Source organism: Saccopteryx leptura, chromosome X (genome assembly GCF_036850995.1).
Source record: "Saccopteryx leptura isolate mSacLep1 chromosome X, mSacLep1_pri_phased_curated, whole genome shotgun sequence".
Classification (NCBI taxonomy): domain Eukaryota; kingdom Metazoa; phylum Chordata; class Mammalia; order Chiroptera; family Emballonuridae; genus Saccopteryx; species Saccopteryx leptura.
The window spans coordinates 5,221,406-5,245,395 of record NC_089516.1 but is presented as its reverse complement, the minus strand read 5'-3'; the positions used below and the strand labels follow the sequence as shown (position 1 = coordinate 5,245,395).

Genomic DNA, 23,990 nt, shown 5'->3' with positions numbered 1-23,990 from the left:
TTAACAGTTCAAGTTCACTTCCTCTGAGTGGCCTAGGGTTTTTGAAGACAAGACAGAATTGTCAGACTCCAAGGGCCAAATAGGGAAATGGATGCCCTAGAACCATCTGCGTTTCTGCTGTCCTAGCATGTGGTGTGGGTGACGGATGACTGAACCTGATGCAGACGGTGTGAACCCAGTCAGTTTGGCATGGGGGGGCCCCAAGGAGCAACATATATCTGAAAAACAGGATTGAACTTGCAAGGTGAGACACAGGGAAAGCTTTTCATTTGCTGAGACTTGGAAAACAATGAGGGAGCAGACACTTTGAACAAATGATTTGAGAATAGTAGATACAAACACAACAAGGGAATGTTACTTTTTGGCGATCTGTATTGTTATAGAAGAAATGGATGGGGAGGAGTCTGTTCGCCTCCTACAGACTAAGCAAGTCCTGCGTGCATTTATCTGAGACTTCCAGAAATAACATAAACGTGTCTCTGAAAGCTCAGCTGTGTGGAGCAGCAGAGTCCAGTTTGGATTCTGGTTTCTCTCCAGCACGTTGTCTGTCTGCCACAAGGCTATAAGTAAAATAATTGAGATGCTAATAGTAACAAATACATAGAAGATAACAGTTTTTCCTTGGACTTGTCAAACTCCAAGAGGAAGGAGATGAAAACCAAAAGTAGAAAAAAATCAAACAAACAAAGTGCTATTTTAGTTTTTCTAAATCAGGGGTCAGCGAACATTTTCTGGAAAAGACCAAATATGTTAGGCTGTCGAAAGTAGCCATAAACAAATACATGCATGTGGGCATGGCTGTGCTCCAACCAGACTTTATTTATGAATGTCGAAATCTGAAGTTCATATAATTGCACTTGTCGTGCAACATTATTCTTCTTTGGATTTTTCTTTCAACAGTTTAGAAATGTAAAACCATTCTCACGGACGCCTGCGCCAGACCTGAGACAACATGTACTCTCGTTGGTTCTTTAGAACGCACAAAACATAGCAAACAAACAACACTGAAATGTAGCATGCTTTCTCTTTCAGGGTTTTGTAAATTAATCAAATGGTGATTTTTCACCTTTGGCATTTTCCTGGAGTTGTCTATAACGCAATGTGCTCCCGTGACGGTTTCTAACATCAGTCGTCATGCATTTATTAAGCGCTCACCCTGAACTGAAATGCTGGGGACGGACGTCAGAGGAAAAGAAAATATTAGCAATAGAAAGTGGTACAGAAGCTCCTCTATTTATGGAATTTCAACTTGTGCACTTTTGTAGATACAAACAAAGCCATGCTCCGCAGTAAAGCCCTCTGGCTCTCTTCTCACCGCCAAAATATGTTAAGAGGCTCTGGAGCTTTTTGTTTCTTCCCTCACCACCCCTGTCTTATTCTCCAGTCTCCTAATACTCACTCTTTTTCTCCTCGGTGCTGAGGAGTGTTGTTGTTAACCCCATCTGGTATGTTAACCCCAGAGGAAATGGAAGAAGAAAGGGATAGTAAGAAGTAGCAGAAAGGGAGGACACTAGAAAACTCTTTTTCGAAGTTGAAATAGGTCTGAAAGATGGTTGCAAGTTCTTTGGCAGGTCATTTTGAGGATGACCCAAGAGCAGCTCTATCCCGGTGTGGTGACTGTGAACATTGATGGAGAGCTTAGAGACGGCTGGCGTGCTCCTAAGTGCTACACACGTTCACACCAGCGCTCACACAAATGCGATCCTCGCAATGATAATGGGACTCAACAAATGCTGTCGTCCATGATTGATACAGCAGCGAGGATTCCACCGTGTGCCAAGGGACTGGCATCCTGGGTGTCTGTGATAACTCAGGGGAAGAAAGGGAATCCAGTCAAGTCGAGTCACCCAGACAGAAACAGTTCTCTGCGTTTGCAGTTTGGGGAACCTGCCCAACCTTAAAGTAAGTGGCTAAATGACAAGTGAGACTGCCGAAGCTGCTGAAAAGTCCCCTATAGTGCTTGCGGGCAGATGACCACTTCAGGAGATTCTCAGTATGTGAAGTGAGACGCCAGACAAAGTCTCTATAGGCCAAGAAGGGAATGACCCACGGGGCTCCACTCGCGTCGCTGCACTGGCAAGGTGTCTGGGGCTGTGAACGGAGTCATGAACAGCCTTCAGAGAGGAGATGAACAAGTTTTCAATCCAAACATGTAGTGGAACCTGCTGTTGGTGCTCTCCCTAGAATATCTCGGACCTTTCACCAGTCTGTGTGCCTGTCCCAGCCTCCAGCTTCTGTCTGGTTGGCTTCTAACGACCAGTGTCTATGAACTTCAGAGGACTTCCCTTGGGGTTCTTCAGCACTTTCCCAGGGCATCCCATAGCCCATGACTGGCAGGTGGGCAAAAATTCAAGCTCAGTCCTTTTCTTTTGAGGTGGAACAGTTCTGAGATGGAATTTACACTCTAGAACACCCTTCAGGATCCGGCTGAGACTGGCCTTGGCCAGAAATCACACTGTTACTCGGCCTTCTCCCCTTTCCTACCCTGTGAGGCTTATCCCTTACCAGCTTTTTCTGGGAACATGTCCTTAATAAATCACTTGCACGTGAATCCTTATCATAGTGTCTGCTTCTTGGGAATGCTACCTAAGGTGAGAGCAACTATATTATTAATAGAGAGAAATAGCACAAGTCCTTGCCTTTAGTCTGCATTGAAAGAATGAATGAAAGAATGGACCGAATGAATGAAGACATTCTTTAGTCTTGAGTCACTTGTGTTATAGTCAGGGAAACAGGAAAAGGATAAAACATTGACTATGACATTTTAGAGTTGCATGTCCCGGAGTGAAACTGCCACATAGCACAGCCTGTCCATCTGATGGTCATATGGGCTCAACTTTAACATTGCCAGGAAGAAGAAATCAGCACCTCCCAGGATAGCTGCCTTCCTGTTCTTGCACATTCAGTTTGTTCTACAGATTTCCTCCCTCTCTCCCTCGGTGGACAATTGAGTTGTTTCCACCTTTTGCTTATCATAAATAATGCTGCTGTCAACATTCATGGAGTTTTTGTGTGAACATAGGTTTTCATTACTCTTCATTATATACCTAGAAGTGGAATTGCCAAGTTAAATGTAGCAAGTTCTTTCATATGTTGAGTCAAAATATGAGTCTTTATAACCTCCAGTCTCGGTCCTCGTCCAGCTTGCTGGAGACGACCGACAAGATTTTCTTTCTTTCACATGACATCCCTTCACATTGTTTATCACTGTCTTCATGTCATTCAGCATCCACAGACTGAATTTTCTTTGTTCTTTCCATCATTCCATTGTAAAAGTTGGACTTAGAGAAATGCAAACCAATAGCCTTGAAGTCAGCACATTGTCTATTATGATGTATAAGACAGCTTTTCTTGTGTTCCAAATCTCAGACTTTTCCATCAACAATGGGGAACAAGTGGCTGATAGCCTTATTTTGCCAGGAAGGGAGACAAAGAATTATTTTCTAGATGGGAAGGTTTTTCAATAGATTCTGAAGGAATTTTCCCCCTTGGGAAATCTAAAAGGACTAATAATTTGTGTAATTTAAACACATTTGTCATTTCTTGACATGTTAATGTGAGAAAAAGAATTCCAAGGTTTTGAAAAATAAAATTTAATGGAGATCAGTTACCCTAAGAGCTTTGAAAGAAGTCATGTGTAACATTCTTTTTACCCATAAGTCATGAAGACAATGGGGAGAAAACTTGACACAACCACAGGAAAATGTAGCAAGTTCCTGAGCAGGCTCTGGGTCCTGAGGAGCTGGGCCAAGTGTTATCTTCATTTCTCCCTCAAGAACTACAAGTGGATCTGATTTTCACCCATTCTCCGTAAATTCAGGCCTATTTTTCTCCTTTTTGGGGAGCTGCATACATTGATTGATTGATTGATTGGAATGACCTTGGTTCGCAAAACCATACAGGTTTCTACAACTCGATAAAACATCATCTGCACACTGATCGTGCATCCATCACCCAAAGCAAAGTCCTTCCCTATCCATTCGTCCTCCCTCTGCCCACTTCCACCTGCCCCTAACCCCTTTCCCTCCGGTTAACACCACACTGTTGTCTGTGTCTGTGTGTTTATATGTGTGTGTGTGTGAGTTTATGTGTGTTCCTAATCCCTTTGCCTTCTTTCACCAGCCCCTCAATCCCTCTCCCCTTTGACAACTGTTGGTACATTCCATGTGTCCATGCCTCTGTTTCTATAGTGTGTCTGTAAAGTCATGGTGCACTTTTGACCGGTCACAGGAAAGCAACAAAAGACGATAGAAATGTGACATCTACACCAAATAAAAGGAAAACCCTCCCAGTTTCTGTAGGATGAGTGGCAGCATGTGCGCATGTGCAGATGATGACATAACTCCGTGTATACAGCGGAGCAGCCCATGGCCATGCCATTCGAGATGTGGACGGTACAGAGGAAAGTTCAGTGTGTTCTGTGGCTTGCTAAATTCGAATCCATGACCAAAGTGCAACGTGAATATCAGCGCGTTTATAACGAAGCGCCACCACATAGGAATAACATGACTCGGTGGGATAAGCAGTTGAAGGAAACCGGTAGTTTGGTGGAGAAACCCCGTTCTGGTAGGCCATCAGTCAGTGACGAGTCTGTAGAGGCTATATGGGATAGCTACCTAAGGAGCCCTAAAAAATCTGTGTGTGAGTCCACATCGAACTGCACTGAATAGGTATGAAACTGGGAGAGTTTTCCTTTTATTTGGTGCAGATTTCACATTTCTGTCGTCTTTTGTTGCTTTCCTGTGACCGGTCAAAAGTGCACCATGACTTTACGGACACACTGTATTTTGTTGGTCAGTTTATTTCATTCATTAGATTCCACAAATAAGTGAGATCATGTGGCACTTGTCTTTCTCGAGCATATTTCACTTAGCATAATCCTCTCCAGGTCCAACCATGCTGTTACAAAAGGTTCAGTTTCCTTCTTCTTCATCTTATTTTTTAAAAAATTTGTTTTAGAGAGAGAGGCAAGGAGAGACAGAGAGGAGCAGTGAGTTGTTCTTGTATGTACCTTGACCAGGGATCGAACCTGCTACCTCTGCTCCTCAGGATGACGCTCCAACCAACTGAGCTCTCCAGGCAGGACTAGATTTCCTTCTTTTTTTTTTATATCCAGGTAGCCATTGTGTAAATGTATCACAGCTTTTTTATCCACTTATCTACTGATGGGCACTTGGATGGTTTCCAGATCTTTCTTTCTTTCTTTTTTTTTTTTTACAGAGACAGACAGAGTCAGAGAAAGGGATAGATAGGGACAGACAGACAGGAAGGGAGAGAGGTGAAAAGCATCAATTCTTTGTTGTGGCACCTTAGTTGTTCATTGATTGCTTTCTCATATGTGCCTTGACCGTGGGCCTTCAGCAGACCAAGTGACCCCTTGCTCAAGCCAGCAACCTTGGGTCCAAGCGGTGAGCTTTGCTCAAACCAGATGAGCCTGTGCTCAAGCTGGTGATCTCGGAGTTTCAAACCTGGGTCCTCCGCATCCCAGTCTGACGCTCTAACAACTGTGCCTCTGCCTGGTCAGGCCAGATCTTGACTATTATAAATAATAATGCAATGAACATAGGGGTGCATATAGTCTTTCAAATTGGTGTTTTGGGTTTCTTCAGATATATTCCCAGAAGTGGAATCACTGAGACATAAGGCAGTTCATTTTAATTTTTTGAGGAAACTCCCACTGCTTTCCACAGTGGCTGCACCAGTCTGCATTCCCACCAGCAGGGCACGAAGTTTCCTTTTTCTCTACACCCTCGCCAACGCTTGTTGTTTGTTAATTGATGAGAGCCATTCTGACTGGTATGAAGTTGTATTTCATTGTGGTTTTGATTTTCATTTCTCTGATGATTAGTGACATTGAGCATTTTTTCTTCATGTCTATTCAGGTCCTTTGCCCATTTTTTTAAATTTGGTTTTGTCTTCTTGGTGTTGAGTTGTATAAGTTCTTCATATACTTTGGGAATTAACCCCTTATCCAGATGTATCATTGGCAAATATGTTCTCCATTCAGTGGGTTACCTTTTTTCATTTTTGATAGTTTCTTTTGCTATACAAAAGCTTTTAAGTTTGATGTAGTTCCATTTGTTTATTTTTTCTTTTGTTTCCTTTGCCCAGGGAGATATGTCAGGTAAAATATTGCCATGAGAATGTCTGAGATTTTACTGCCTATGTTTTCTTCTAGGATTTTTATAGTTTTGTAACTTACATTTAAATCTTGACTCCATTTTGAGTTTATCCTTGTGTATGGTGTAAGTTGGTGGCCAAGTTTCATTTTTTTGCATGTCGCTGTCCAATATTCTCATACGATTTATTGAAAAGACTATCATTTTCTCATTGTATGTTCTTGCCTCCTTTGTCTAGTATTAATTGAACTAGGGATGAATTCTGACCTTGTCTCATGCTGTGTGCATGACCTTGAACATGTCGCTCAACCTTTGTAAGCATCAGTTTCTTCATTTTGGTATCACCACATCATTGGTCCTCAAACTATCTTGTACATGATAATAAGGGATCTTGCTAAAATTGTGAATTCTGAGCTGATGTTCCAAGAGACCACATGAATAGTGTGTTTTGGGGAGGTCCTCACAGTCTACCTTGTACAGATTTCACCCCAAGCGATTCTTATGCATATGGTTCTGAAGACCGTACATTCAGACACTGACTAGCCATTTTCCTCTGGTACTTTTTCTTCTTGTCCTATCTTCTGCTGAATGGGAGAAGAAATCTCATAATCTCTTCAGGTAATATCTTTTATTTTGTGTGGTATGTATGAACAGGAAGAAAGATGGCAACAAAAGTTGAAATAATGTAAGAATCCTAGTCTGGTGCTTAGATTCTAATGCATTAGAATGATTTGGACCAGAACAGTTTTACATGTAAAGCGGATTGTACAACCCTCGTACTGTTGACATTGTGGGATGTTTGGCAGCATCCCTGGCTTATATCCACTACATATCAGCAGTACTACTGCCCCCACCACAAGTTGTGACAATAACAAATATCTTCAGATATGACCAAATGTGCCCTAAAGGACAGAACTGCACTTGGTTGAGAGCTACTTTCATAGAGCATGATCCCAAAGAAGAAGAATCAACAAATAAGTTTGGAGCAGTTTTTTGGTTGGCCCTCAATGCACAGCAAGGCAAAGAAGGCCCTGCTAAGCTGTTGGTGTTTGGCTTTTAAGTACCAAGCATTCCTTAGGGATCTGAAAGTCTGGCTCATCCTCTCTCTTTGGGGGATTAATGGGACACAGACAGGTTAAGTGACTTGGCATGCGAAGGGGACTCTGCTTCATTCTCCTCATTTTATTATACTTCTGACAACAAATTCTTAACTTTTGCCTTATATGTTCTGTTCCCCTCTAAAAATGAAATCATAATCACAAAATAGATTAATTGGAGGAGGGGGCACTGTCACATCTGAAATTGTTTTGCAAGTTTCAGACACCAGAGTAATGCCAGGTGTTAGCATCACTCGTTATACTGCTGAGCCTTCGGAACCAGTACTTTCACTGGGTGACTAGTCAAGTGTTCCAAAGAACTTCATAGCTTCTGGTTTTAAGCACACACAAATGGCCAATTTCAGCTGTCATCCTTCTGACGCGCTGTGTTGGGCGGAGAGAGTGTCAGAGCTCAGCCCGAGCTCAGCCCGGCTCTTCTGCTCTGGGGAGATTTCTCCTTGTTTTCTTGGGTGATGCAAGCTCACTCCACTGAAAGAACATTTGTTGTTGCTATGAGATGTACTACACAGTGAAAATTTAATCAAAGGATGAATTTCTCTGTCTATGAAGGGTATCTCAACTTTGGCACTCGACATTTGGGGCAGGATAGCTTTTTGTTGTGAGGGGTGGTGTTTAACACCATCCCTGGCACGTACCCACTAGACACAGATGGCAACTGTCTCCCCATACCCCTCATCCCACAGTTGTGACAACCGAAAAAATGTTTAGATAGTGCCAAGTGTCCACTTGAGGAAAAATTGTCTCTGTTGAGAACCTCAGGCCTAGGAGATATGGATGGGGCACTGGCAGTGTCTGCTCCCTGTCCCCTGTATAAGAAGATACCATAGGCCCTGGCCGGTTGGCTCAGCGGTAGAGCGTCGGCCTGGCGTGCAGGGGACCCGGGTTCAATTCCCGGCCAGGGCACATAGGAGAAGCGCCCATTTGCTTCTTTACCCCCCCCCTCCTTCCTCTCTGTCTCTCTTCCCCTCCCGCAGCCAAGGCTCCATTGGAGCAAAGATGGCCCGGGCGCTGGGGATGGTTCCTTGGCCTCTGCCCCAGGTGCTAGAGTGGCTCTGGTCACGGCAGAGCAACGCCCCAGAGGGGCAGAGCATCGCCCCCTGGTGGGCAGAGCGTCGCCCCTGGTGGGTGTGCCGGGTGGATCCGGTCGGGTGCATGCGGGAGTCTGTCTAACTGTCTCTCCCCGTTTCCAGCTTCAAAAAAAAGAAGAAGATACCATAGCAATCTAATGAATGAGTCTTTCCTTTAAGACATACTGAAATGATCTGCAAAAAAATTTGGATGCTACTTCCATTTCCATCTTGACTCCACCATTTACCAGGTATGCAAAATTAGTTCATTAGCCTTCTGAATAAAATAGACAGTCATGCTTTCCTTGCAGTAATATTCCAGGGATCCAGATTTGCTGTTTGCAAAGCATGAGCCTGGACAGAGGGCCAGTGATTTGGGTGCTCAATGATAAGTGGAACTGCTGTAGTTTCTGATAATAATTCTAGCACCAGAAGCACCTGCGCTGTCACGAGCATCGCCAGGCTTTGACTGCTTACGACAGACAGCGTGCAGAGGAAAGGAGATCAGGACTGGGGCGGGGACGCGGTGGAGGCCATAGACTAATATTAGTGTATGGATATAATGAAAAGTAATTTCTTTATTCTCAAATTGTTTTTGGGGAAGTCATAACTACAGAATTGCAGCCTCTTCTTTCTGCTTAATGAGCCTTGAATAGAAATTTGTTTTAGAAAATCTCCCTGTGGATACTTCTTAAGGGCATTCTCCCTGGCTTCAAGGCACTGAGTAGCAATTCTACAGTGAAAATATTAAAATGGCAAGAACAGGACAAACCAATGATACCAAACTGAACTTATTGTTATGGCCACTCTATCTTCACCTTCCCTCCCTCGCCTTCTTTCCCTGCGTTCCTAGTTCGTCCAATTCTCAGTTCTGGTTGATATACAAGGTGGGGCAAAAGTAGCTTTACAGTTGCTTGTATAGAAAATAGCACAGTAGTTAATAAATAATACAAGAATAAACTCTGTTTTGTGTACTTACAACTGTAAACCTCCTTTTGCCCCTCCCTGTATAACGTCTTAATATTCTTGCTTGTAGGGGTCAAGGCCGAGGGCAGTGTTACTAGGCAATGCCAGAGCATTCTTTTCTAGCATCTCTGTTCTGCGTCACTGCAGCCCCAGGTACCATTCTTAGGGCCCCCAGGAATTCTTTATTCACTGGTCTTCAGACCAGGTCTGTCTTTAGACTAGGGGTTAGCCCTCTAACTTACCTGAGATAGAAATAAAAACTTCCATCTCCCTTGGCTTTCTCCCATCTCCATACCCGTTAGGGTTGATATGAAAGGGAGAATTATGGCCATGGAGCAAAGTGGCAATTCTTTTAGTAGCACTTATGTTTACAGTTGGGTTGCTAAGATCCCCCCATTATGCTGAATTTCCCCTAAAAAATGTCCCCCCTCAAAAACATAACCAGTGTACCCATTGCTCCTACCTGTACCTATGGATGGAGTCAGCAATGCCATCCCGATTCCTAGCAGGCCAGCAGGTCCTCCTGCAGTCATGAGAGACATGTGATTTTGGGCAAGACGACCTTAAGCTCCTCCCCCATCTCTCCTTCCTGACCTTGGTGTTTGATTTCCTGAATTTTATCTTTGCAGCCCCATGAGAAAACCTAGAAGAGAGACAACTCTAAACTATGTTCATGCTTTATGTAAACTATGTTCAGTCTATTTATACTGTAGTATAAATAAAAATTCTAATTGGTACAATCAGTTTAGAAAACTGTTAGGCATTGTCCAGTCAAGTTAAAGATATGCTCGCTTATGACCCAGCAATTCTGTTTCCAGGTTTGTGCCCTTTATATAAAACTATGCACACGTGCACAAGGAGATGCATGAATGATATTCAAGCAGTATGGTTTTCAGTAGCCCCAAACTGGAAAGGACATGAATGTCCATTAGCAGGTGAAAAGATAAATAGCACTAAACAGATACAATAGAATACTAGACAGCAATGGGAATGAACTAACTATAGCTGCAGACAACAACATGGAAGAACCTTAAAAACCTAATGTGATCCCTGGCAGTTGGCTCAGTGGTAGAGTGTTGGCCTGGCATGTGGAAGTCCCAGGTTCGATTCCCAGTCAGGGCACACAGGAGCAGCACCCATCTGCTTCTCCACCCCTCCCCCTCTCCTTCCTTTCTGTCTCTCTCTTCCCCTCCCGCAGCCAAGGCTCCATTGGAACAAAGTTGGCCCTGGTGCTGAGGACGGCTCCATGGCCTGCACCTCAGGCCCTAGAATGGCTCTGGCCACAACAGAGCAATGCCCCAGATTGGCCAAGCATCGCCCCCTGGTGAGCATGTGGGTGGATCCCGGTGGGGCACATGTGGGAGTCTGTCTGACTACCTCCCGCTTCTAACTTCGGAAAAATACAAAAAACAAACAAAACAAAACAAAAAAACCCTAATGTTGAGTAAAAGAAGCCAGATGTAATAAAAACGTGCTTATGACATATTTATATAACATGAGAAAACAGGCAACATTAAGGTCTAAATTTTATGGATATATATTTCCTAAAAGCAGTGGTTCTCAAACAGGAATGATTTTGCCCCCTGCCCCCAGGAGATATTTGACAATGTTTGGAGATGTTTTTGGTTGTCACAACCTGGGGAGCGGGATAATACTTGCATCTAGTGGGTAGATGCTGGGGTGCCACTAAACATCTTATGATGCATAGGACAGCCTCCACCACAAAAAAATATCGCTATGACTCCAAAACTACAAGCAATAAAAGCAAAAATAAGCAAGTGAGACACATAAAACTAAAATGCTTTTCTGCACAGCAAAAAGAACAGTCAACAAAATGAGCCTGATCAGGTGGTAGCACAGTAGATAGAGCGTCAGACTGGGATGCGGAGGACCCAGGTTTGAAACTCCGAGGTCGTCGGCTTGAGTGTAGGTTCATCCAGCTTGAGCGCAGGGTTGCTGGCTTGAGTGTGGGATCATAGACATGACCCCATGGTCGCTGGCTTGAGCACCCCATAGGCGCTGGCTTGAGCCCAAAGGTCACTGGTTTGAATCCCCAGGTCACTGACTTGAGCAAGGGATCACTGGGTCTGCTGTAGCCCCCCAGTCAAGGCACATATGAGAAAGCAATCAATGAACACCTAAGGTGCTGCAGCAAAGAATTGATGTTTTTCATCTCTCTCCCTTTCTGCTTGTCTGTCTCTATCTGTCCCTCTCTCTGTCTCTATTACAAAAAAAGAGAAAAGAGAATGAGAAGGTACCTACAGAATGGGAGAAAATATCTGCCAACCATATATATGATAAAGGGTTAATATCCAAAAAATATAAAGAACTCAACAGCAAATAGAAATAATGCATGGAATTTCAATTGTTTAAGATTCAACAGACCTCTTAGAGTTCTGCACAGCCTTTTAGGTTCATCTCCAGTCTTGAACAAATGGATTGAACACTGAAGAGGTGTATGATTCACTCTGAGGTAAATTTAAGAGCCTTGTAGCGTGGACTGATAATTTCTTAAATGCTTTGTCCTATGTCCCCAAACCTTTCAAACAGGAAAAAACAAAACAAAAAACAGCAGCTCTCTTGCACTTGAAAATTTCACTCCAATTTAGCAATGACAATTGAACAAGAAATATGCTAGCAGGGAGAAGTCATTTCTGAGATGTAAATAAAGCAGGTCCTTGAATAATGTTGTTTTGTTCAATGTCATATCATTTTGTTCTTAATGTTGATGGGGAGGGCAATTGATTCCCACTGGGACCACTGTCTGCGTGGAGTTTGCATGTCCTGCCCACGTCTGCGTGGGCTTTCTCCAGGGACTCTGGTTTCTTCCTGCATCCCACTAATGTGCCTGTCATGTGAACTGTCCTGTTTATACTGTCCCAGTCTGAGTGCGGCTGTGGGTGTGCGTGGCCCTGAGATGGAAGGGAGCCCTGTCCAGGTGGGTTCCAGCTGGTGCTCTAAGAGGCTCTGGCCACGTTGACCCTGAACTGGAATCTGTGGGTTGGAAAATCATTCTTTTAGTTGTTTTAATTCATCTTTCTCAAATGTAGATGTAGCTCGTTTATTTCATTGTTTCATATTAAGAGTGTTTGAGGTCTTTATTTAGAAGTTTGATATTGTTTCACTTAAAGTCACAGTTTCTAAGAACCTATGGATGATTTAAAGTGAGGTCTTACTGTACACAATTTGGAAATGGATTGTTTTTTGGTTTACGATAATGATGTTTAGTGATTTAATACATTTTTCAAAGACAGAATACAAAGTCTAAGATGACCTGATTTTAACATGGAGTAGTAATGATCCAAGGACTAGAGTTAAGGGTTTTAAAATCCAGGGACCCACCTTGTATTAGGGAAAGGCATTTTTAGTTTCAGGAACTTAATTGCAGGTATGACAGAGAAAGAAATCCGAAGGCTGGAGAGTTCATCTTTCCAAATAGCACACAGGGAGGCGGAGGTCCCTAGACGGAGAACACTGTGGAAGCAGCCCTCCCTCGAAGCCCCAGCTGCGTTCTCTGAAGGGTGCGGTGTAGCAAAGCTGGTGCTAGTTCTCTGCCTTATTCCCAGGGTCCTTGATGACTAGCGTTCAGGTGGCTTTCAGAAGCAGCCAGAGTGAAAGTGGAGAGGCGACTCCAGTGTGTCATTTCTCCAGTTCTGGCTGGACCTGTTGGGGAGCAGGGTGATCGCCCCGGATGGATGGAAAGGCAGCCTCTGTCCTCCTACACAACACAGGGAGAGGAGCCCTGTCAAGGCAGGCTGCAGGGAGGGGACCTGAGCCAATGGGAGCGTGACTGCCCTTAAGACAGGCAGCACTCTTGCTGGAAGTTTCTGTTTTGAGCAGGAGATTGATTTCAAATTTATTTTTTAATGTTTCTTTTATTGATTTTAGAGAAAGGAAGGGAGAGAGCGACAGACAGAGAGGAACATCTGTTTCTGCATGTGCTCTGACCGGGGATTGAACCAGCAAACTCTGTACCATGGGGCAATGCTCTAACCAACCGAGCTTATTGACCAGGGTGATTTTAAATTTATCTTTATTTTTAGGATATTGCAGTATAGAATGCACATAGTGACAGGGGTCAACTGCAGAAATCTGAACTGCACCACTCAATGAGTTTTCACGTATGGGTGCACTTGGGTGGCTATCAGGTAGTTCAAGATACCAGACACTTCCCACACCCCAGGAGGTTCCCTGCATCCCTCCCATCTTTGTAATCACTCTTCTGGCTTCTAGCATCATCGGCCATATTTGCCTGTTTCAGCTTAACATATGAATTTCAATCCCAGAATAAATAAGTATGATATTACAGTATGTCCTTCTTTGTATGTGACTTCTTTCTCTCAACATGGTGTCTCTGAGGCTAAGCCATGTCATTGTGTGTGTCAGTAGCATTTTCCTTTCATTGCTGGGGAGTATTCTGTGGTATGGACAGACCACGGTTGGCCCATCACACACTAGTTCCTGGACATTTAGATTGTTTCCATTTAGGTGAACCTGCTGGAAGATATTACGAACATGCTTGTACACAGAGGCCACTGACCCCCATTTTTCTATATGCCTACAGGTGGAATTGTTGGCCCAAAGGGTAGGTGCAGGGCCAGTCTTAGTAGATATAATCATCCGTTTTTGTAGCAGATGAACTGTCATGGGATTACCTAGTAGTAGACTATTCAAGGTACTTGGTCCCCTGTCTTCACGTTCCCAGTGCTCTTTACAATGATGCAGACAGTTCTGAAACATTCTATGCCGGTGAGTGGGCCATGCAAGCAAATTGTAAGGGCCCAAACACGGGGGCCATATGCTATTTTCTTACCCCCACCCCCACAGAGCAGGTGGAGGGCCACTCAAAAAGTTCAGTGCAGTGGGACCCTGAAGAATAGACACAAGCCACCTACAAATTCATCTTCCACTTGATAGCCAGCCCTCTTGGGCTTGAACTGATTGATTTCATCGGGTATGGGATGTCCACTCTGGCTCTGGACCCTGCCTTTGTCTGGCCTCAGCTTGTAGGAGAGTGCCCAGAAGTCAGAGGCCAGGCCCGGGGAGGGAACCGGGGCTCCTCTCCGCGGGGTCTAGCGGCGCAGGCTTCCGTGTGGGGACTGCAGAGCAGAGGCAGGGTCAGCTGCTGCCGTGAGCCTCCCGTGTGTGCTAACAATGGTTTGCTTTATCCGGCAGCATTTGCAAATTGTGTATGTTTCTTCTACTTCCAAATCCTTGCGATGTCGTTTTCTGATTTGCTACTAAGAACTGAGACACAGAAAGCAGCACTTGGAAGACCCCCAGCCCCGCCCCCGGCCCAGCCCCAGCCTGGCACCAAAGCCAGTGCTCGCGTTCCAGTACTCCGCCTCGCAGTGGGCTTCTCTCCACACGCTTCGGTCCTGCAAGTCCTAGGGGCTCGGTTTGCCCGATGTAGCGCGGCCGGGCCACCCGGCAGCCGGCCTCCCTGCCCTGAGCAGTTGCCCCTGTCAGCGCTGCGGGCTCCTCTCCCGCCTGCCCTTTCCTAGGGTTCCCGCGGTTGAGACTTCCCCAAAGGAGGGCTTTCCAAACGCCGAAACTCCGCCTTCCCTGGCGCGGGCTCCCAAGTTAGTGAAAGTCTTTCTTGGAAACCTAAGCTCGCCCTCTCGCTGGTGCTGAAGGCTTGATCAGGGGCGGGGTGGTAGGAGGTAGGAGCGCCCGCCGCCCTGACACCTGTCGTGGGCGCGCTGGGTCGCTGTAGCCTCAACAGCTGGCCGCAGCCGCCGCGACAGGAACCGGTCAGGCGCGGAAGGGCTGAAACGTCCGCCCAGCGCAACGGACTCTGCCGCTCCCTCCTCTCCCCCTTCTTTCTTCCTCCTCCCCCTCCTCGTCCTCCCCTCTTCCCTCCCCCCTCCAACTCCTCCTCCTCCTCGAACTTCTCCTCCTCCCTGCCCTCCTCCCCTCCGCCTGCTACTCCCCCTTCTTCCCATTGCCGCCGCCTCCTCCCTGTCCCTCCAGCTCCGCGGCAGGACGCTGGTGCCCTGGGCACTTAGCGCGCTCGGGGCGGAGGGAGCAGGGCTGGCGTCCGGGCTCAGCCCGGGATGGCAGTGAAATAAAGGGACCTCGGAGAGGCACCGCGACCCCAGACCGTGCCCGGGGACCCGCCGCTCTTCCCCGGTAGCGACATGGGGGACCCGGTACACCGCGAGAAACCGCCGCTTCACTACGCGGTGAGTGTCCCGGAGCAAACAGGCGACAGGGGGCGCCACTTGGCCGGCCTGGGAGGGGACAAGTCGTCTTTGGTGGGGTCCGTGGCTCTCCAGAGGTCCTCAGTGGTGTGGGGGGTGTAGAGGTGCTGCGTGCGCCGTCCCGCCGACCCTCAGTGTCCACTGCTCGGAAACTCAGCTGTCCCTTAGAAAGGGAGCCCCAAGCCGGACCCCGCAGTGCCCACTGTGTCCGGGGCCGGGGGCTGCACCTTGCTATCGCCTCTCCGGCCGGGGCTGAGAAGGGAGTTTCTGGGGCTGGGCCCAGGTTCTCCCACTCCGCCTTCGGCCAGAGACGCGGCGAGAACGGGGAAAGAGCGGGGTGGCAAGCAGGGACGCTTCCTGACCCGAGCGTGTGGCGAGGGACTCGCAGGAGGAATGGTGCAGGGTGCGTTAGGGTGCAGCCGCGTTGCTCCTTACACAGAGTGTGCGTTGCCCTCCGAATCTGTAGCGGGACAGAATGTTGCACATGATCGGATACACACAAGAGGATGTCAGGGGTCTTCTGTCAGTGGCCTCCCTTCTCCCCGCTGACTCACATGTTCCATAAATCTTTACGGGGATTTATTGTGTTCCATTCACTGTGCTTGGCGCTGGGGGTCTTGCGGGACACAACGGACAGAAAGCTCACGGGCTTTGCTTCCTTTAGGGAAGGAGTCAAGATTTCAAGGTTAATGACTGATCAACCAAATCAGCTTCTAGATTGAGTTTATTTTTGCGAGAGAGTCGAGAAAAAGACAAAAAAGAAAATGTGTCTGAGGAAGGAGTGCTGAAGGTCCCGAATGCCGCCTCCAGGCAGCAGGCGGGCAGCGGGCTGGCTCGCTTCAGCCTTCAGGCATCTAGTCTTCAGTTGTAAGAGGTATTATTTTAAGGCGGGGCATTGCAGTTGGTCTGTCTTCTGCTACTTTATTGAGTTTTCCTGGACACGATTTTCACTGTTGAGATTGGACATGCTTTGAATGCCAACTTTAAAAATTGGAGAGAAACATGCAGTACGTTAAGACCAGAATCGTCATTCCTTATAATAAAGCCAAGACAATTACCTGTCTGGGATTAGGTCCTCCAAAATGCACATAAAACATACTTTTTAGGTCCTCCACATAAAAGTATACTTTTCAAGAAAGGAGCCGAGTAGGGTAGGTGGGTACAGAGGTCCCAGAGCCGTCCCAGCTGATGCCAGCTGCTGACCAGGTCCCGGACCAGCTGGGCCGGCTGGGGGCCATTGGGCTAACCGGGAATGTCTGCTGGTTCCTTTTGCTGGGCTGGAAAAAAGAGGGCTTGAATTCGAACATCATTAAGGTCTCTTCCCAGGTGAGCATTTTAGACCTATGATGTTTCCTTCTCTAGTTTTGCCAGAGTTACATGTCTTGAAATGGCAAGTGAGGCACTTGTGAGTTACTAATGCTTATTCGTTTTCTGGAGACACTAGGGGCTCAGTGATTTTCCTTTTAACATAGAATTAGGGGTAACCATTAGCAGAGGTTTCTTTGTGCAGAAGGGTTAGAGTCTGTGCTCATTATATCCAGTCAGCATCTCACCCCAGCACCTCTTTCAGATTTTGAATTGTGAGCTGGTGCTCTTTAATTTGTAAAATAATGTCTCTAATAGCATTTAAAAGGTAGAGGAGGAAAGGTGAGAATCGACTCCTTAATTTAAAAAGGGTGGAATTTGTCTATTCATTCTATGAATGATTATTGCCTCAATTGTGCAAATAAATCCAGTGCCTCACAAAACAATTTAAAAATGATTTTTATTCAGCTGTCTTGTTAGCTGGTGCTAATGTCTCCTCGCACTTTGAAAATCGGCTGATGAAATAGCCCTTTATTCTAGCATAGATCCCCACATACGTATTTTCTGACTTAAGACTGTGAAAAGAAAGATTACAGAGGGGATTTGTTGGCTTTCAGGCTAGGAGAAATCACCTGGGGCCCCTGAAGTTTCTTCTGCATGTTAAGAATGATACAGCAGCAGTGTTCAGCAGCCCTGTGCCAGTCACAAGTCAAAAGAATGTTCTTTATTAAGTGTGACCCATTGCTTTTCATATTAACATAACCCTCTGTGGTTTAATATCAGTTCTAGCACTGTGCTCTTCTCTGCTACTCCCATACTGGTTTACATTGTTTCAAAAGCTTGTTTTGCCTTTAAGCACAAATATCCCACTTATTCTGCTCAACGTTAGCTTTGCTCCTGGGGTCATGGAGGCTTTTTTTTTTTTTTTTTTTTTTGGTCTGCATCTTCTTGGCAAAGAATTAACCCTCCATGTGTCCTTAGTACCTTTTGTTCCTCTGAAAAATAGTCTGGGGGACGAGGACTTAACGTTCTTCCTTCTGTGCTTTTTTCATTTGTCCAAGATGAGACTGTATATAAGAAACCAGTAGCTCACATTTTGTTCATTCATCGAACATTTGTTGAATGCCTATTGTGCGACAGTTAGATGGTCAGTTTTCCAAAGAGATGAGGAAAGAGCGAAAATCACTCATCTTTTTAAATGGTCATAATGGCCACAAAGAGAGAAATGCAAACACTTGAGTAGATAAGAGCATCCTGTATTTATATAATCAGTTACACTCCGAAGTATAGCACAACTGCCCTGTTTTATCATAATAAAAATGTGTGTTAGCGCTAATGTTCTCCTCCCAACCTTTCCTCCCACGGTTTTCCCACATTCAGTTGATGGTGACTCCATCCTTCCAGCTGGGTGTCGTCCTTGACGGTCTTTTGGTGACTCGATCATATTTGCTTTTGGAACAGTCTGCTGCGGTCCCGGGACAGAGTCAAGGGTGAGGAGGAGCCAGAGTGCACCCTGCATCTGGGTCAGGGGAGCTAAGCTGACCTGTACTAGGACAGCGGCCGGGCAGAAGGCTGAGAGCAGTAAGCATCTGGGAGGTGCTCGGGCCCCTGCGCCGGCCAGGCTTCACCTGGACGGGCTAGAGAGGTGCTGCAGTGCACGGGCCAAGGCTGACACGCACAAATCAATGACTTCCTGGCAGCGCTTCCAGAGAAACTGCAGATCACAGTATTAAAAAAATCTTTATTGTCTGATGCAAGTTGCAAAGTGTTTGGACATCATCTGTGTCAGCTTTGGCCTCACGTCCAGCTGGTGGGGTAGACAGGCTTTCTAGTTCATGGTGGAGGAGATCCAGGCTAGAGCAGTGGAGTTCAAGGGAGGGGACAGAACGAAGCTTTAGTCAGGTGTCCTGACCCCACAGAGTTTGACTCCTTAGGCAAGTGAAATAGATGAGCCAAATTATCCTTCTCCCTCTTTCTTTTGTTACTATAATAAACCAACAATCAAAAATTGCACCTTCAGTGACTTAATGTGACCATCCATATTGCTAAATTGCATGGCCGAATAGCTCTTTAATTGGACTGGTATAGACAAAAACCAAAATTTAAAATATTCATTGAGTCTAATACCATGTTTTTATGTCTTTCTCAGGTTTTCTTAACCTCAGCAAAATGAATATTTTGGGCTGGATAGTTCTTAGTGGTGGGAGCTGTCCTGTGTACATAGGATATTTGGCATCTACCCACTAGATGCCAGTAGCATAGGATATTTGGCATCTACCCACTAGATGCCAGTAGCATAGTGTCTCCCTACCCCCCCACGTGACCAAAAATGTGTTTATCCATTGCCAGATATCCCCTGGGGGACAAAATCACCCCCGCTTGAGACTCACTGATCTATTTGATTTTCATGCCTGTTTTTAAGATGCGACAATTGCTCTGTAATAAGAAGATCTGAGAGAGAAGACATGGTAAATGTTAGGAGTGTTATATACACAACTCAGTGAACATGCAGAACTTCAGAGAGAGGACGACACCGAGGTTCAGAGACAGCCACAAACACAGCACAAGGTGCTGGGAGTAGAGTAGCGACCACCTCACTTTTTGTGATCATGACTTTAACAATATTCTCCTGCTGCTGGAGACTCTCACCAGTCAGGTCACTTGGCCTGCTTTAAAGATTATATTAACTTGCCTTCCCCAACAGTCTTCATATGCTTTCTTCTGTTAACCACAAAGAAAATATTACAAACCTTGATTGTCTGCCAAGATCATGTAACATATGTCGAATTTCATGACAACCCATGCAATTAAGTATGGCAGCTCCTTCCATAAAATGACTGCACTGAGCCTTAGTTTTCGAACAAGTTATCAGAAGTGCTCTGGAATAGTCTATGGATACTGTTATCGCAAGCAGTTCCCTGGAGTAACACAATTATTTTTGCCTTCCTTCTGTGAAAGGGAACAATATGAAGTCTCCGTGATGCCTCTGGAAAGAGAAATCTGTGGGTGTGAGGTATGTGTTCTCCTTACTGAGGTGTGGTCAAAAGCAGGGACTTAGCTTCGGATTCCGTGCTAGTCTGCATGGAGTCCAGCTGTCAAGATCCAGCCATTCCTGTCCCTGGACCTGTCTACTTCTGAGCTGCTCCGTTGCTGACCTCACTTCCTGTTTGGTGCAGACGCTCCACCATCTGTGCTCTTAACCACAACTCTGTCATGAAATGCTGATCGTTCCCTTGCTCTGCTTAACCCCTCCCTGAGGATCCCAGCAGAAGGGCTAAGTGACTGACCCTGAAATGGAGCCTCTCTTCACCCAAACAGTTAAGGTTTCAATATAAAAGTTTCCAAATTTACTCTCTATAAACATCGGATTTCCCAAGACCTTGAAGTCATTAAGTTCACTTAATAATTTGGCGGTGCTGACCACAGGATATTCTTTGGTAGCTGAGAAGAGAGCCAGAGCTGGGCACGGGTGCAGGGCCGAGTGAACATGAATCGGTATCATAGCGCTGCAATGTAAGCATCCGGGAAATTCAGCAGCATGGCCTAGAATTCACTGTTATACTGTTTCCTTATTGTTTGTCTCCTCACAAAAGCAAGAATTTTGTGACCTACGAAGAAATAACTAATAAGATATTAATTAATATATCAATATTAACTAATGTTAATAATTGTATTAATATAATAAAATAAGGTTTAATACTAATATTAATTGCAATTATTAAATACCCTGTACTGCCTGACCAGCCAGTGGCACAGTGGATAGAGCGTCGGACTGGGGTTTGGAGGACCCAGGTTCGAAACTCTGAGGTCGCCAACTTGAATGCAGGCTCATCCGGCTTGAGCGTGGGGTCACTGGCTTGAGTGTTGGATCATAGACAGGACCCCATGGTCACTGGCTTGAGCCCAAGGTCGCTGGCTTGAGCAGGGAGTCATTTGCTCTGCTGTAGCCCCCTGGTCAAGGCACATGTGAGAAAGCAATCAGTGAATAACTAAGGAGCTGAAACAAAGAATTGATGCTTCTCATCTCTCTCCCTTCCTGTCTGTCGCTATCTGTCTCTCTCTATGTCTCTCTTCTGACTCTGCCACACACACACACACACACACACACACACACACACACACACACACACCCTCTACTAACCATGGGTACTTTTCCCACATGCTTTCTTTGCTGCTGCATTCAGAGCTGTGCGTGGATGTGGCCTCCTTGGTCTAGAACTGCCATCATCTTAGGAAGCCACATCTTTCATCCTGCAAAACGCTTCTTCAGCACCATCGTTAATTGATAAATAATCAGATTCCTGTTGGGTGTTTTGTAGCAGAGATATCTGCCAATCACAGAAAAACGAATACTACCCTTTGCCTAGTTTTTTTCTGGTAACACACCTGTATCCTCTACACTTCCCGGTCCCCACGTGTGATCACGCTGGACCTGCTCTCTGGCTCTCGCTCGGCCTGATGCTGTTGAGCAGTCCCACAGCGGTCTCCGCTGGGGTTTCGCCCTCACTTGCCCCTCACCTGAGTCGGTCTTGGTCTCGGTCTTTCCTGTCTCAGTAAACGGCTGGCTATTTCGTGAGTTGCCAAGTCGGAACACCTAGAGATCATCCCGACTGCCCCCTTTCCTGTGTCTCCCGCAGGGCGTCTCCGAGCCATCCCTGCCAGCACTGCAGATCCATCCTTTTCTGTCCATCTTCCCTGCTGTCACCTAAACCCAAACCCGTGGCACCCGTCGTCCTCACCAAGCAGCGCGGTCACCCTGTATTACAATCCTGGGGCCAGTGAGATTTCTAAGAAGAAAATGAAATCATAACATGTCAGTGCTTAAGGTTCTCTGATTGGTTCCTATTATACTTAGACTAATACCTTCATCCATGACCTTGGCCTTCCAGCTCCACCTGTAGGGCCCCCAGTGCTTCCTAACACCCTTCCTCACCTTACCACTGCCCGGACGGACACATTAGTCTACTTTCTGGTCCTCATGTGCGATCTGCTCCTTCCTGCCCAGGCCTTTGTACTTGCTGTCCTGTCTGCCTGGGGTGTTCTTTGTGTGGTAAGCATTTTTGGTGTCCTGTAAGTTGCAGGAAAAATGGTGTCACCTTCCCTGACTGCTTTCTCCAAAGTGCCTCTGACCCCACTGCAGTCCTATTGCTCATACCACACTAGCTGGCGCTGGCGCTGTTCGCATCTCTACTTGGCATTACACGGTGGGTGGGGAGATAAAGTAGGTTTACAGTTGTGAGTATGTGAAAATCAGAGTTTATTCTTGTACTTTTATTTATTTATTAATTATCATATTATTTATCATTATTAACCTACTTTTCCCCACCCCTGTTTAGATTATACATTCACTGTTTGTCTGCCTCTGTCTGCTGAGGTGTAGGGTTGTCTGGGGCAGGGACCCAGTCATTCTTTTTCCATCGTACCCCCACTGCCTAGTGTAGGCCCCAAGCACAGAGTGGGTGCCCACTGGGTATCTGTGAGGAGACGAACATGGCTGCCTAGCTGTTTTTACCTACGTTACACCAGGGGGTCTAGAACACAGCTCATCATTAGCTGATGTTTGGAAAAAAAAAAAACACTGGCTTCAGGGTTTCACCCAGTTCGCACTAAATGAGAATCTCCACAGCCTAGATTTGGAATCAATACTTTGAAAAAGCTTTGGAGTTGATTCTGATATCAGCCATATTTGGAAAACCCTGATTCATTTACATGGTGAACCACTTTCTGTTCAACAAGCCCCTATAAAGTCTAGGATTCAGCAGCAAAGTGGGTCCAAATGGTAGAACCCAGTACTTTACCCCAGGTGACTCTGACGTGACACACGTTTTCAGAGAGCTCTTTGGTTTTATGACCTAGCGTTCAACTTCATCTGGGTTCTCTAAGGGTACAACAGGCTCAGCAGTGCTTCGTCTGTGTGGCATGGTCCGCAGTATACTCTGCAGCGCCATCTAAGCCAGTGGTTCTCAGCCGGGAGACCTGGGTAATGTCCAGAGGCATTGCTCACTGTCACAGTTGGCAAGGAGCGCTGCTGCTTGGTTGGTAGAGACCTGCGATGCTGCTTCACATGCCACCATGCATGGGACAGCCCAACAAGGACTTGTCTGGCCCAAATGTCAGTAGTGCTGGATTGAGAAACCTTGATTTACATGTATCTTTGCAGACATTGAAATCTTGACTGTTTTTGACAATCATTTTGTATGGAGCCCTCTAAAATGCATTCCATATATTTCTCTGCTGTTTAAGAGATGGAGTTGACAAAATGCAAATTTCCTTTTCCACATGTCAGTCCTGGTCATAAATAGCATGTTTCACATTGCGTGGGGCTTAGTCTGGGAAGGGCAGTGGTGGCCCTTTCAGAAGCATCATTGCTTTGAGCTCTTCGCTTCTTCACTCCTCAACTCTGATACCCCGGGGAATCTTGGGCCTCATTTCTTAAAGATTTTTCTGTCTTCTCTCCCATGTGACACTTTAGCTGACTTTTTGATTTATGCATGTCTAACAGCCTTGTCTAATCCTCTGCCTCTCTTCTGATTCGGCTGGAATAGTAGTTTATTTAAAATGTTAGTCCTGACTCTAAAAATTAGCAGTTACAATCTCCACACGAGGATGTGAGGGGTTCCCAGAAAACCTTCCTTCATGGATGTTGGATCTGCGACTATATGTGAGTGAGAAGCCCGGACCCACTCTGCCCTGGGAGCTTTCTTTGAGGATCTGAGTTGGTACTGGCTTGCTCAGGGAAAGGCTCTGGAAGAATAGCAAATGCAAGAAGGTGATGGACGACTCCTTCCAGCTCTTCCCTCTCAATCCCATTAGGTTCAAAATCTCCCAAGCAGCCCACGGGGCAGGTGTGTTGGCGGTCTATCTAGTCTACCAGTGACAAGGATTGTGGGACACTTTCTTAAGTCCCTGCCACTTCACAGAATGTTAATTAAGCAAGCCTGTTTTAGATTATAAGCTCGAGAGTAATGAGGAGTAAATATATTTAAAGGTCTTAAGTGCTTGCAAAAATTTGAACCAAGATCATCAACATTTAGAAATGAATGTCTTCTAATGTACTCAGAATTTCTGGTTCTATCCTTATTGTCAAAAGGTCAGTTTTTCCTTTATTTATTAATTAATCATTTAATTAATTGTGTTTACATAGATTCTAGGGTCATCCCGAATGCATTCCCCTCCCCCCTATTCCCCTCAACATCTCCCTTGTTCCCCTCC

At 45.8% G+C, this 23,990-nt stretch overlaps 1 protein-coding gene across 2 annotated transcripts in view; it reads left to right on the top strand.

The window, feature by feature from the left end:
• The window catches only part of ARHGAP6 (Rho GTPase activating protein 6), a 457,788-nt gene that overhangs the window by 193,853 nt on the left and 239,945 nt on the right, over window positions 1-23,990 (top strand). Inside the window, exon 1 of one of the 2 annotated variants that reach the window (XM_066356905.1) lies at window positions 15,233-15,455. The exons of the other annotated variant lie outside the window; for it this stretch is intronic. Within the exon in view, the coding sequence (XP_066213002.1) occupies window positions 15,411-15,455 (45 nt within the window). The 5' untranslated portion in view covers window positions 15,233-15,410. Of the gene's footprint in view, window positions 1-15,232; window positions 15,456-23,990 lie in introns of those variants that run through there. 2 annotated transcript variants of the gene reach the window in all.